Raw genomic sequence first — 15,271 nt, 5'->3', positions numbered from 1 at the left:
TGGCAAAGATGATTTACAAGTATTCCCATGCTTGGTTAAGCCATAATGAAGTAAAACATTCCAGGATTGCCTAACATAATGTGCAAAACACAGAGCAAAATTCTTTTGATATTTTGACTGTCCTATAAAACACAGAAGTTGGCAAATACATTTTATATATGCATAAAAATGGTAACTAGCATTTGATTGAGATCTGATAGAAGGAAAATGAGCCATCGTAGCAATCAGTCTGATATAAAAACAAGCCAGTGGTGAAAACTCCGTGGGAAGCGTCTCTAATACCTTCAACAGTGGTGTCAACAATCAGTTTTACCTTACTCTGAAATGAAGCTGATGGTGCTTAAAAGGTTGTTCAGGAAAGAAGAATAAACTATGTACAATTGGTTCTTCAGTGAAAACAGATATTTTCCACAGTCAAATATGAATCATCATCAACCCCTCAATCAACAGCTTCCAAACGCTACACCTAGCGTTTAAAAAATGCACATTTAATTATTTTAGACAAGTAAATAACACTCCTATGAACAGACAGGCTAACACAGCCTGGTGTTTTGCTGCCACAGAGATTCGATGCTGCCTAAGAAGGTCTGAGCTCCACTGAAGGCTTTCCTGCCATAGGTTATTCACAGTGTCTCTATTCTCTATCGAAGGCGCTCACGCTGCAGCCTTTATTTCTACGCAATGTCTGTTCTGCCTTAGCTGGCTGCCTATTTTCTCAACATATTTAGGAATACACAACTTTTGAGACCACGACCTCAGCAGTATTTGCTTCAAACTGGTTATGAGTTCAAAGTTATTCCAGGAGAGGAGAGAATCTGGGGAGGCGGACAGGCTGTCAATGATTGCAGAAACCTTGTTTCTTTAAGAAGCTAGTAAAAAAAAAAAAATCTCAGCATCACCAAAAACATCACTGGCTATAACAAAGCCCTGCCAGTTTTACAAAGTACAGATCCAAGGTTGATGTTTTTCAGTTTAGTCTATCCGTAATAAAAACCTTTTTCACATAACTTCTACTCCCTTTATTAATGTGAGCACTACTGTGAATAGAAAAAAAATTAGCTTGAAATTAAAAAGAAAAAAAAAATACAGATAATAAAGACTAGAATCCACTTCTTTTGTAGATCTACCACAAAGGAACTTAATCTGATCAGCGTAGAATTAAATAGTCACCATCTTCCTGGAAAACGTGGCAAATCTAGTGATAAGAGCAGTGTAGATAAGCTGCAGAGAAAGGAAGCCCGTTCTACTAGCACAGTACTACAAGAGCTTAATTTACACAGCACAAAAGTGCAATCTGGTACTACATCTATTAGGAAAGACGGAGTACTGGCAGAACTACAAGGATGTTACAATGCCACTCTGTAGCCAATTTATGAGATTAATTTAAAAAACAAAATAAAACAAAACCCCCCATGCTAAATCCATGACAAGACCAAGGTTTCTCATGAGCGGTTTTAGAGTTACAGTATAATGTAGCTTACAGAAGGTCCACAAATGAAATCTTCAGCATAAATCTATGTACAAAGTTCCATTTTTCCAAAGCTTATTATCTGAAGCAGTGTTGCATGACACCAGATTAAAAAACAAAGACTGGGAACAAGCAGAACAAAGAATTTTGCATGTTAAGCCAAAATTTTATGCAACCATCTCCACATATGGGAAATCAAGAGCCAAACAAAAACACACGCACACACACACCAAAACCACACACAAAATCCACCCATCTGAAAACACAATTAAACTCTGATTTTCACATGGGAAAGATATAGATACAGGAAGCAAGATCCATCATTTATCTGCTTTCACAACAACTAAAGGTAATATCCCACAGGCTCTGCTGCCATTGATTGCTAAAGTTGCTAAATCTTACAATCTATTTATTGCAACCTAAAGAAATTGCAAATTTAGCTGCCAGCCTTTAGGTTATCAATACTGGAACTGGAAGAAAAAGTGGTATTGAAAGTGCTAAATTAACAATAGGCAGAATACTAGTCAGCCACAGAAGGTGCACACAAAAAAACCTACAAGGGCCAGCTACCGAATCAAGATGTACACTGTTGGAGGGCAGTACACCATTATCTTATGAGCAACTGGTACTACAATCTACTGTAATAAAGAATCATACCAAAGGACCACGTCCTACATTGTTCCTGATGAAAAAAAAAAAAGCCAAACCAAATTTAGTGTAGGATATTCTTTTCCATCTGCACTTTTCCAGGAAGCAAGATGGTACCCACCTAACGCCTTGGGTACCATCACCCTGCCTTTGATACCCAGATATCAGACTTACTGAATGTTTTACGCAGGCTGAACACAGTCACCACTCAGAAGAATAACCACTGCAGCACTGTGCTTGCTAAGCAGCATTCCTAGCTGGAAGCACAGAGCTCAAGCATTCTGCAAGCTCTCTCTTTACAAATATGATGCCATCAGCATTAATACCTTATTACGGCCTAAATGCTTGGGGTCTGCTTTATTCAAAACGTATTTTCTTTAACTTGTATTTACCCCAGCCACCTGTTCCCCTTAAAGTAATACTTTCTGCAGAATCACCTCTTGAGGACAAGCTCGCCACATGATCAGAAAAACCCCAGTGCTGTTACAAAGAAGGAGATGGAAAGAAAGCAGTGCTAGCATCAACATAAATAAATTTAAAACTGTCATGGAATCTCAGCCTAAGCTGAAAAGCTGCTGCTGCCAAATTGCTGTCCATAAAGATGCATCAACTATGGAAGATGCTTTCTTCTACTGATTTTTCAGACCAGGGCCCAATTAAACTGCAGTGCAAACTTCAAAGTCTACCTTCTCTTTGCAGCAGCCATAAAAGCAGTAAAACCAGTCTCCTATTTGAGGGGGTTTGTTTTGGAGTTTTTTTGGCTTTTTTTGGCTTTTTTTTTTTTATAGCACTGATGTATTAGGACAACACCCACCTCAGCACTGCGTGTGCAATGTATATTATTAGGTATGGTATCTATCATTTTGAACACAGTGAAAGCATTCAAGATAGGGGTAAGAGTTTAAATTATGAATATGCAACCATGAGCTTCCTCGCTTAGCAAAACCTACGTACGTAGTATCGACTACGGAACAACCTCACGTAGGTTTTACTGACAGTGACATCAGCCAACCTGAGCCGCATCTAATCCTTGCATTTACAAATTAAGCAGGACAAAATCTATTCCTGCAAGCAAGTTCACAAAGATTAATTGAATGCAGACTAGCAGGAGAATATCAATAATTAACCCTCTGCTCGTAGTTTATAGTCTAATAAAAACAGGCACGAAAGCATTCAGGAACATGAAGAGTATTTCGCCTAATTTTATCCTCAATTTCAACAGCAATGGCACTCTGATAATCACATCCAAGAAAGGAAAAAAAGTTACAAGAAATGTCAGATGGGAAAAATTGGTAGTGTTTCTAAAAATTGCTGTATACATTCCTAACTTAATTATTTTATTCATACCGTTTGATTTCCAGGAAAGCAAGGCAAGATGTTTGAAGAACTGATAAGGAACAAAGAAGCTATATTCCACAAAATATATTAGAGGAAAAGAAGAATTTGCTGCAATTTACTCCTTCATAGAGACAATCAAGTAACACTCTGGACTTTTTTTTAAGTCTTTTTTTTTTTTTTTTTTTCTTTTTCTAAGGGTCACAGGAAAAATCCTCTCTATAAGACACCATCTGGCATTATCAGAAGCCAGTATTAACTCTTTGGGCAAGGAATCATTCTTAAGCCTACCTTCAACTGGGCCTTGCCCATGCCATTATATTTTGCTGCAAATCTGAAAGACTAAAAGCGCAGGCAATGTCGAAACAATCTATCCTACTCTACACTGACTGCAAAGTCAAGGTCAGTACGGTGCAGTATAATGCAATTATTCATAACAGTATTGTAGCAGAGTAACAGTGTTAGTCGGGGAAAAACCCACAGTAGCTGATCGATATCCAGAGGTAATAAAGAACAGCCAGGAACTTCCCCAGCCCTCAGAAAATACAATACTCGCAACTGTCACTAGAAGCTTTTAGATCAAACTATCCAAAAAGCTAAAGAATCAGAAAAAATACATATACTTCTTTGACTTTCTCTTCAATCTCTGAAAAAAGATGTAATTTATGAGCAACTAGCTCTCTACCTTGAGATCTTTGTAGTTAGTTCAGCAGCAAAAGAGTAACAGTCACATTGTTATTACACATATTCACTGTATTTAAGACATTGTTTAACTTGAAGTTATTATTACCTGTCCCGTCTTCCCAAGCTCTAATGGATAAAGAGCAACCTCACAGTAAAACTCAGGAATAAAGCTGCACTATCCAAGCCTGTAATTCAATTTACAGTCAATTTTTCAAAAGCACATAGGTGTTTGAAGTGCCTCATCTCACACTCAATTCAAAACATAGGCACTAGCTGTTGAAAAAGAAAATTGAAGAAAACACCATCGATTCTCTCTAAGTCATTTTAAAAACACTGGTAAAACATTAAAAAAGCTTCTCTACAGTAAGCTGTCTATGTCATTGTAACTGTATTAAAAGAAAAACAAACCTGTTTTCCACATTCTAACTTGGCCATCTACTAGAAGGTATAGATGAGAAGATAAGACATTCATTTCCCAGCCTTTTTATGCTTGTATTGGTATTATAGAAACTCAAAAACCCTTAATTTTCAGTTTACAATGTGTATTTTCTCAGGAAAAATAGTTAACTTGTAATTCTGAAGAAACCATAAACGTAAAACTTGTCATGTCATTATTGTGCTAAACTGCCTTGGTTACAGTGCAAACGTTGTCTCCCAAACTCCAGCTACTACGACTTCCTTTGTGTTAGATCTCAGGGTGGCTGTTTGCTGGTGCAGTTACTCTTCTTGTGTTTAATAGAAGAAACCAAGGTAAAAGCAAGTTTTAAGCAGGTTGGAAGTTCCTCAGTGTCCGTTACCCCATTTTCTAGCATGGACTAGTTCAGACAACAGTTCTGAAAAGTTCTGGCTTCATTCAGAAGCCCATTATTTAACAAGCATACTACTAACCTGAGAACAAAATACTTTGTTACTGCCATTTGGAACATTCAAATCACCAAAATGATAAACAGTTGCAACTTTAATAACGATATTTTAGAATATACTCACCCTGGATTATAAAGCATAACCGCTGACAGGTTCTCACAAGATTTTGAAAGATCTGTCATAGACAAGCTGAAGGAAGATAGCAGTCCACTCTAGCAACAGACCAAAAATAAATGCATTAGACAAACACTGATGTGCTTACTTCAGTTTATGAAATATTAAATGTATATGAAGCAAATAAAAGAGTATTCTACAACAATCAAGGTACATCTATATAACAAGAAAATTGTGAAAAGGTTTAATTTTCCCCAAACACTGATTTAATCTCACCTTTCTTTTTTCTCTTAGCTTAGCAGCTTCTTTGGGGTGGTTAAAGCGAAACATATTGGTTCTTCCAAGTAATATAACAGCACCTGATGAGAAAAACACACGCCATTCACTGACAACATACTATACCTGAAAATGCCAAGTAATTTTTCAGACAACAACATGTAAGCAGACTGCCATTAAGCAAGAACAAAATGAAAATGCATTTTGACAATTCAAGTGTATAACAATGCACGGTCATGGCTACGTTAACTGCTATATACAGTTTGTTCCTTCGTCTTCCTACCTAAAAGAAACCCAACCAAACAAAGACAAACCACTCGTGTTCACACACACAAAGGCCATGCAGTTCAGCTAAAGGAAAAATATAGGTAAAGGAAGCTGTGGAAGCAGCTGCCCCAATTTCATCTATACACTCTTCCACAGTGCTATTTAGAAGCCACCAGTAGGTACCAGATACAATGGGAACGTCCATAAATGTGAGTAAGAACAAACTTGTCGTCCACTACTGATCGCAGTCAGGTTTGAACCCACCTACACTGAAAGCTCCAGATCTCCATAATGTGGACTCTCACCTTTTTCTTCTCTATGTGGAACAACATTGAAGTTTATTGTCACTCAAAATGGGATTATTAGGCTTTTATACCCAATAGTTATTTTCTGAGGGAAGAACCTTGAATAATTCGTATTGCTCAATGCACATCCATTCTTGTATTTAATCAGCTATGGTACAGATCACAAATAATGAGATTCTGGGCAATTCTTATCATTTTTTCAAGATAATGGCACCAAGATTAGTACCATCCTACAAAGTAGTATATTGTCAGTGATGTTGCACTACTGTCATAACATGGAAGTCTTCCAAGTTAGCCACCACAGGATCAAGCCTTATCTGTCAGTCGGTATGAGGCATTTTTAAACAGAAAAAAGAACTCCATTACACTCACAGTATGAAAAAAACTGCATTCAAACTGTTCACTACAAACAAATTCTTCAAAACCATCTAAGAATGACATGCTCTCCTCAATAAGGAATGCTTCTCTTAAAATTAGCTTAATTAGGAATATCAATCCAAATAAGGTCATTCAGTCTTAGCAAATCACTGGTAAAAAGCTCTATAGTCATGACATCACTTCTTGCTATCTACACAACACCTCCATTTTGGACCATATCAACAGTTTGCCTCAGTCTAATCTTGAAAGAATAACCTTTCATAAATCTGTACGTAGGTTTGTATTGCAAAGTCATTTTGATACCACCTCTAATTTGTATGACGACCTTTCCTTCGAGCAGTGCGCTGGGCACACTTTTAGGTAAGCATTTTAAAATGATCTCTATGGTCACGACTGCAGTAGTGAAAGGGCTAAAACTGCTTTTAGCCTACTACTGCTTCATACGCTCACAGTTGTCCCAAACATTCATCTGTTCCACTCTTGCTGACTGCCTGGAGAGGGATTTTGTGACAGTGAGGATTTCTACAAAATTCCTTCAGTTACTTTCAAATGAAGATAAAAATAATTAATTGTAAACATTTTGACCACTTTACTAGGTGGAAGCAACTGAAATTAATTAAAATCTCGAAATTAATACAGTTAATAAATATGTGTTCCTAACTTCAAGAATTTAAGAGAAAACAGGAGAAACAGGCTTAACAGCAAGCACATGACACTCAGATGACGGATCATATGAACATCCTAGGTTTCTCTTAGTACTTCTCTGAATACTGTGATCATTTTTGCATTATGCTATTATTAAGGAAAAATTCTACAATCTTAATTCCCACTTGACAGAACTTAGATAAGCATCAACATCAAAACTTCTTCAGAAAAAACTAGTCTGGAGAAAACCGTGCAGTCAAATATTTCCTAAGCACCAGGTTTGATTGTCTGCTGTTGTACGATGCAGCTCTCCATCAGAAGATAAGTACACCAAGTACAGCGTAAATGTCGTCATGGAAACATAACTGGATTTGCTATGGGGTTTGCTTTCCATTTATTTACTGTAAGCAACAATTCTTATTCTCCCTGAATGTTAAATGGCAAAGAAAAAAGGTTTGTCAAATACATTGATAGTACTAACAACAACAAAACTAGGCAAAAATTCTTTATCACTTGCGGAGCTCTGATCTTGCAATTTAACTGGTCATATAAATTACCAGAGAGCAATGGAAATTAAAAAAAAATAAAATTATATATATAAACACACATATAAGATGAACGTCGTTGAATGTCATCAAGTATCTCTGACTTACACAGAGCAATATTTTGGAACTATGCAAACAAATGTATCTATCATTAAGATCTCACCAACTTCTAAAAGTCACTTTTTTATTTTTACAAAGTTTTTTTTATTAACAAACTAAAAAAAAACAAGCAGTGTGAGGTTACATTAAGTACAGAAGGGTTGGCAGTTTGGCCGAAAAAAGATGAAAGCTTGGTTTAACGTGAGGATAGATTTAAGGTAAAGGACAAACTAATTGTGAATTTAGGTCAGTTACCTCTAGAAATCTTTCCCTATGTTATTACAATATTTTTTTATTCTTAAGAAGTTACATTTACACAAAAAAGGTCACATTAACCAGAATTCACAAATGCTGGAATTAATCTGTAGAAGGAAGCGGTAATTAATTACTATGCCTCTTTTTTTTTTTTTTTTAAAACCCATGACAGTCTAAAAACCTAACACATTTTCAAATTAACAGTTATTAATGATTAACGGAAACATTTAAATATATCAGCAGTTAATCAGCGTTACCCAAAGCGGATGTTTAAGGAGGCTGGTACTTCATGCTGCGAGACTAAATGCTAGCACAGCAAGGATACATGGATTGGGCACAAGTCGCTAAACTAGTTCTTTCATCAGCTTTGCCCACCTGATGTCATAGCTGTCACCTTTCTCTCGGACCCAGTCTGGTTACACAGGCTACAGGTCAGCTTGTGCAGCTGTTTCTCCACAATTCAGTAACTCAAAGCAATCCTTCCCCCTTCTTTTGAATTGCAAATTTCTTTAGACAGAAATTTGGGAGGAAAAAAGCCATGTTTCCACTCTTCACAGTACAAAAATTAAGTTGTTACATATGCCTGGAAGAGAGAAATAGCATCCAAACGCCTGCTTTCTCCTGAGGCACATCAAACCTTTACTGCCTTTGAAATGCAGAAGGATAAAATAAAGATGAGTCATTGCAACTGGATTTTTATTGTTTACAGTGTTATTTGCCATTAGTGTCAATGGTGCTGTTGCTAACAATTTATCAATGGGATTTACTCAAACAGAAGACAAATGGGGCTGGGCTTTCTTTTCCCCCCAGTATCTGTAACGGAAATGAGCACATATGCTCTTGTTTTCCATGAAGAAATAGACACTACAAAATCAATGTTCCCTCTCTAACTTTCTGAATACAGACTTTTGAAGCACTTGTTTGAGTTCAGAAAAGACGTAAGACTTTCCTTGCTCAACACTGCATCCTCCCTTTGTTAGAATAAGCTTGCTCTGGAAGCTTCTTTCCAGGAATGTAAAGTGACATCGCTTTTCAGCAGCTGAGCTGCATCACAGACTCACTGCTGAACAGGCCTTCAGTTCATTGCTAAATGGGAAGATATTCTGGGTGCTCCTGGAAGATAAAACATCCCAAACCTCTGTGGCAACACTCACCAGCTTACTTGTTAGCCAGTCCTTTCCAGGCCAACACAATACACCTTTGTTCCCAGCTGTCCCCATTGCTTTTTCACTTCCAGATTTTAAAGCTTTTATATTAAAACTATAATTCTCTATACTTCCTCCATGAGGGTTAGCCTCCCCTTTGTCACTTCCCTACAGCTGCAGTGAACAGATACTCCAGCTGAATCTCCTGCTATACAGAGAATTTGGCAACAGAGCATTAAGTAGGACTGACCCGAAGTTTGGGGAACAGGGCAGGGGGTGTCTCTGACATTATTTTAGGCCTATAGAGACCAATATTCTTTTTCTTTATTACGGCAGCCTAAGCAATCTGGCATGGAGTTCACTTTATGTATAACCTTGAACGAAATCAAAGGGTAACTATCAATTCATACTGAAGATTATGAAGTGGCTTAAATTAGTAAGAATTCTCTTTTCACCACATGACAATCCTTTGATAGACAAAAACTCTGTGGCTTTCCTGATGGTTTTAGGCTATAGCTGAGAACACATGGAATTAAAATGAATTAAACAATAACCCCTTTATAAGCACATAGATTTTTTTCAGCGCTGTTGCCAGAAAGAAACAAAGATGCTGTATCAAAAATGACATTATGCTGGGTAATACCTTGGTTTAGGTGTGGCCTCTGTAATCTGCATACCATTCACAGAACACTGCGCTCCATTCAGTGGTATTAGATTCACAGTACCGTTAAGATTTTCAAAGATGCAATGTTCACTTTCCAAATCAAGGCCATGAAGAACTAAATACAAAGAAATAACATAATTAATCTCTGAACAACTAGTAAGATTAGCATGCTATACTAGTCTTCAAATATGTAGTGCAGTATGTCCTTGATAAATATCTTTTTTCTCTATTCCAGACAACATTTTTTTCCTTCTGTCATCACATCCTGCATGCCTTAAATGTCGACAATGTTTATTGTTTTACTGTAGTGGAAAGAGAAGTGTGCTGGGTTGCTTGGGGTTTTTTTCGTGTAATGTTCTTTCCTCCTATGTTTTAGCACCAGATTAGTAAATGCTATTCTTCTGATAGCACATGGGAAATCAAAATAAATATATCTGTAGAGACAAGGCTTTTTGACCTGTTTCTGGGAAATAATAAAAGTTTCTTGACCTTAGAGCAACCATGCTTAAATTTGAAAAGACAGTATACAATCTGTGATTGTAGACTAACAAGGATGGCTGAAATAAGGTTCTTACGTTCTATTAAAATCAGGCCTTTTATCAATCAGTTACGCTACTTTCTGTCTCTTCTTCAACTCATGTACGATTATCTCTACCTGTACTGTTTATTAATACCACAAAGCTGTTTATTAATACCACAAAGCAATGCAAATTCACTAGTTTCATGAAATTTATACAGAAATTTTAATCCAGGCATCTTGTGACCTATGTGATTTGACTCTCAGTCTCTCACTTGAGAATTAAAAGATGCAGTTTACTTAGTGAAACTGCCTTCAAGCAAGATGTTTGACAGGGCAGTCCAGGTCCGGCAGTGAGCTGCTTTATAAGAAGCAAATAAAAAACCAGTACAAGTCGCCTACCTACTTTCTACCAACTTCCAGAAATTTCTTCAACTCAAACCTCAAGTACAAAGACTGCTTTAGGTATAACAACATAACCATACCATCATTATACAAAGATTAAGAGAACGACTGTGCAGTAATTGTGACAGGTGCTGTATTAAAAGGGATGGTATTTTTACAGGATGCTATTACAAGAGAAGCAAGAAATAAATTAGTAACAATTATATGAATATGAATAAGTTTTAAGCCCACAAGCTATTCTAGAAGTCATGCTCTCTGAAGCAAATCCCATATAATTCAGCCCTCAAATTTTCTAAAAATTAAAATAGGCAAGCACATACAGACAACTAACTGAAACAGGAGAAAAAAAAATTTACAAAGCTTTGTTCACATATTGGGATGTTAGAAGAAGGAAAAACAACTGAAGAAAAAATGTAAAAAAATGCCAAATTTCATACCAATATCCTGTTCTGTCACAGCATTCTCTGCCAACATATGTTTGGCCCTCCTAATTAAGAGAGAAACACATTATTTCCAGTTGAAATCTCCATTCCTCCCCAGAAAGATACAAGTTATCCTTCCTCTTTCTCAGAGTAACCTGAATATACATTTAAACATACAAAAAAAAAAAACAGGCGGCATTTTTAGAATGCTTTCACAGCCATGATTACACAATATTATCAGGAAATCCAAGTTTCAACTGCCCTCTGTAGAACCAGCTTTGAGGTTTTAAGGCACTAATCTAGACTTGGATTTCAAGTCAAGCTTTGCAATAAGATGAATGAAAAAACAATATATGTGGGAAGGAATATTAAACACCTATCTCTGGTTAACCAGTTGACCTTCAGGATAAACCTAAACAGTAAATAAACAGGTATTTTAGTTCAATCAGTTGCAACCTCTTAAGAGTTTTTCTTAAGCTTTTTATAGCAGAGAAACATAATGAGCTTTTCTTACTATGGTGGAGAAATGTAATGAATGCTATATTTAGATAGCAAATTAATACTACAATTTGTCTACTGAAAAAAAAAAAAATCACATGGCACATAAAAGCTATGGAAACACAGATGTTTGTTTACCTTCAAGTGGTACAAGATGATACCAGTACTGAGCAGATCATCATCAATGCCAATGAGATGAGGCAGTTCAGAATCTAACACAACACCTATCCCTTCTTTCCTCAAAGCCAAGGTTTGTTCCTGTAAAGAACAAGTCTTTATTAGGATATGCAAGAAATAACCACTCTTCCTTCTCTTTCTAAGCCACGTTTAATGTAACTTATTCTCTGAAATATCGGGGTTGGGGGGGGGGAAGTGTTTTTCAAATGTTTTTTCACATTTTCAATGCGACTGTTGCATTTCCATTGAACGTTCCAAGCTTGCTGTTCAGGAAATCAGTGGAGGTGTTATTTGAAAGAAACCGGACAAACAGCTGAATTATACCAGATAAGGAAGATCAATCAAGAGCATAACAAAGCAATGTTGTCTAAAAGCAAGCCATGTACCACCTTGCATAATGGTAAGAAGAATTTAAAACTCCTCAGAATTCAGTACGGCTAAGGAATAGAAAACAGAAAACTTTTTGGCAATCCTTTAAATAAGTTGAACCTTGCACAGTAAAAACCCCAGACATCTGAAAACTCGGTAAGCCTAAGCAGTTAAAACATCCTCCAATGTAAGGGAAGCACTGACAACAGTAAATAAATGTAGGAAATATTTGCAGCATATAATTTCAATTCTTCGAAGTTCCTTCGGGCAACATTGTACAGCCCCTGTAGGAGGACGCATCATTCAGCAGGACTACAAGTGGGACATTTCCACCTTAGATAAAACATCATGTGATGTTGGATTGATCAGAAAGTCTACGCAATAAGTAAGAAATTAATTATAGCTTTGAAATAAGTTTTAGTATTCATAAACTTCATTTTTTAGAAACACAATCCTACTGGCTTCTAGGCCTGGAAAATAACTGCAACAGAGACTGTGAATGTGCACACACACAGCCTTTCAAAACGACTGCATTTTTCTGCGTAAAACATCTAAGCCCTGACAAGCCAAGGGAGACTGGCAGCCCAGGAAGGAGACACAACGTCAGCAAGTATCACTTCTGTGTATTATAAGGCACACACTTTTTCCTGGTGCTAGTAAACATGGCAAATAAGTTTTCTGACAGCAGTGTGACAACTCCTTTCTCAAGTCATCAGTATGGCTTCTCCAGAGCCAACCAAGACACTATGCTGTTTGTCAAAAAAGCAGATAGATTGTTACATGTATTTTCCCCAAGTATAGTGATTTGACAAATGTGAAGAAGAAAAACAGATGCAGTATCTTGTTTCCCTGCACAGTACAAAACGTCACCAATATTGATACTCTTTATGGAATTCTAAGTATGGATACACCAGGGCAAAAAACAAGATGATGACGCAACATATAAAAGACACTCTAAAACAAAACTAGGAAATCCCACTCTGGTCATGGATGGATTAAAAACTTTTTTCTAGCATTCAGAAAGAAAGAAAAAAGTTGCGATTTGTGTAGCCCTTCAGCTCTCTGACATTCAAACTGCACCCAGTTTTTCCTTCATATTAGAAAAGTGTCACCTCATAAAACCAAAAAATACAGCTTAAATCACTGTTTGACTGAAAAAGTAATTTCAGTCAAAAATACCTATCACATATTAAGTATTTATTGAGTAGCATCTACTGTTATACATAATTTATAATGTTCCCATATGACAAGGTTGAAGACTTAAAACACTGAGGACTGGTGACCGTTTACACAACTGCTGGCACCTTTGGCCCAATGGAACTGGTGAAATATTAAGAGCTGAACACTTTTTCCCGGCATAACAAAGTATTTGCCAACATCCCCGACTGAGGAAAAGTAGTCATCTCAGGAGGCAATGAAGTTACCACTCAATAAGAAAATATCTCACAAATAATTAAGAATAATAAAAAAGAGACATTTTCCAATCTTTTAACATTTAACACATTTTTACTATATTCAGAAATAAAGTATGTATAATCATGATTTAAAATAGATGTGTTGCTTATTTATTCAGATCTAAAATTAAAGAACACAAATTAAAAATCCTGAAGCTTAATCAGGTATCTGGAACTGCTAAACTTCAATCATTTGACTTAAAATTTAATTCCAGATTCAAAAGGTTCTGCAAGGAAGCCTTCAAACACCAAACTGTGCCCTTCTGCCCCAAACAGAAATCACAGAGACCCCAACAGTAGATCTTTATTACTCTGTTCTCCCACAGCAAGAGAAAGAGAAGAAAAGGCCAGAAAGAAGTAGCCAAATTGTCCCTCTTTCATCCTCGATGGCATAGGAAGGATGTTTCTAAAGGAGGGCAGACTTCTTTTGAAATAAATTGAAGGTCTGTAAGATACTGTAAGGCAGAGAAATTATTAAGTTTAACACATGATTTGATTCACTTTCATTTGTGCAACACAATTTGAAAAAGCAGTGAATCCATAAGTCAAATGACAAAAGCAGCAAAGGTCACTGCCCCTATTAAAAAAAAAAGCTACTAATTCAGAAAATTTATGAAAACCTCAAGGTAGAGTTTAAGAAAGCTGAATGTACCACATGCATCTTATCTTGAATTATCCTTGAACAGAAAATCGTACACATACTCCCCCAGCATTTAAGACGCGTTCATAAACTGTGGAAAACAAAGCAAGCCAAGTATTATCCACAAAGGAGCACTCCAGTGAATACAAATGGCTACTAAGCGAGGAGGAAAAAAAAGGCTTTCTTCTTTAGGAGCTGCTAGGACTCATCTGAAGAGTAGAACCTCAGAAAATCATTTTGAGTCAGTACATAAGAAAACACTTCCTTGAGTCAAAGTTAAAGTAAGGGTATCATATTGTACATTTAAATGATGTCTCAGCAGTCAGAAACACCCTGATACAGTAAATTTGTTAACACTTCTGTGAGAGATGTAAGAGCGACTGTGAAATCTCATCCCTTCTGCACTGAAGTATAGGTTTGCTGTATTAACTGATATGGAGGCATTTCCAAACCGCAGCTAAGATATGTTCTGGTAGTTTAAGAACAAAATCTTTGTGTAAAGTATTTATTTGAGTCGTAACCTTCATCATGTACAACTACCCCTGATAAAGAATGTCTCTAAGGATTTCTTTAAACATATTTCTTTAAATGTCCAGACAAAAATGGAATCGTAGAAGTTTACTTACTTAACCAATAGCATATTGAACTATATTAAAAAAGAAAATAAGCCCAAGAAAACATTTCTAACATTCCTTGACCAAACTACCAGTAAAGTGATCCATATGCTGCTACTGGCCCAGCACATATTAGAAAGTCCATATAATTAGAACATTGCCCTTTTAATGAACAGAACCTCTTGGAAGAGTTTAATTTCTGTTACACTTTCCAATGCAAAAACTCAATTTTTTATTTAAATATTGAACAGTTAGCTGCTGGCACACAGTCCTGAGAATACACTGTGCAGACACTTTCAGTAAACATAACATTATGCTGGCTAAGTAAACTATCCAGATGTCTATATTTAAATTATGCAAAAATGCGTAATACCAAATTAAAGAAATTATGGGTAAAAATGTGCAACGACAAAAGTCTTTGCATTAATATTTAACCAGACCATACTAGAGCAGATTCTTATGCTAAGAGGTACTTTGGGTGCA

General features: G+C 36.4%; 1 protein-coding gene across 1 annotated transcript in view; it reads right to left on the bottom strand.

Annotated features, from left to right (window-relative positions):
* Nucleotides 1-15,271, bottom strand: part of KIF16B (kinesin family member 16B) — a 142,197-nt gene that overhangs the window by 64,847 nt on the left and 62,079 nt on the right. The window contains 7 exon segments of the mRNA XM_086631102.1: nt 5,123-5,211; nt 5,390-5,472; nt 9,672-9,685; nt 9,687-9,807; nt 11,052-11,074; nt 11,076-11,101; nt 11,673-11,792. Coding sequence (XP_086487228.1) covers nt 5,123-5,211; nt 5,390-5,472; nt 9,672-9,685; nt 9,687-9,807; nt 11,052-11,074; nt 11,076-11,101; nt 11,673-11,792 — 476 coding nt within the window.

The sequence above is a fragment of the Tauraco erythrolophus genome, chromosome 2 (assembly GCF_009769465.1).
Source record: "Tauraco erythrolophus isolate bTauEry1 chromosome 2, bTauEry1.pri, whole genome shotgun sequence".
Taxonomy (NCBI): Eukaryota; Metazoa; Chordata; class Aves; order Musophagiformes; family Musophagidae; genus Tauraco; species Tauraco erythrolophus.
This window is presented reverse-complemented; position numbering and strand designations above follow the sequence as displayed.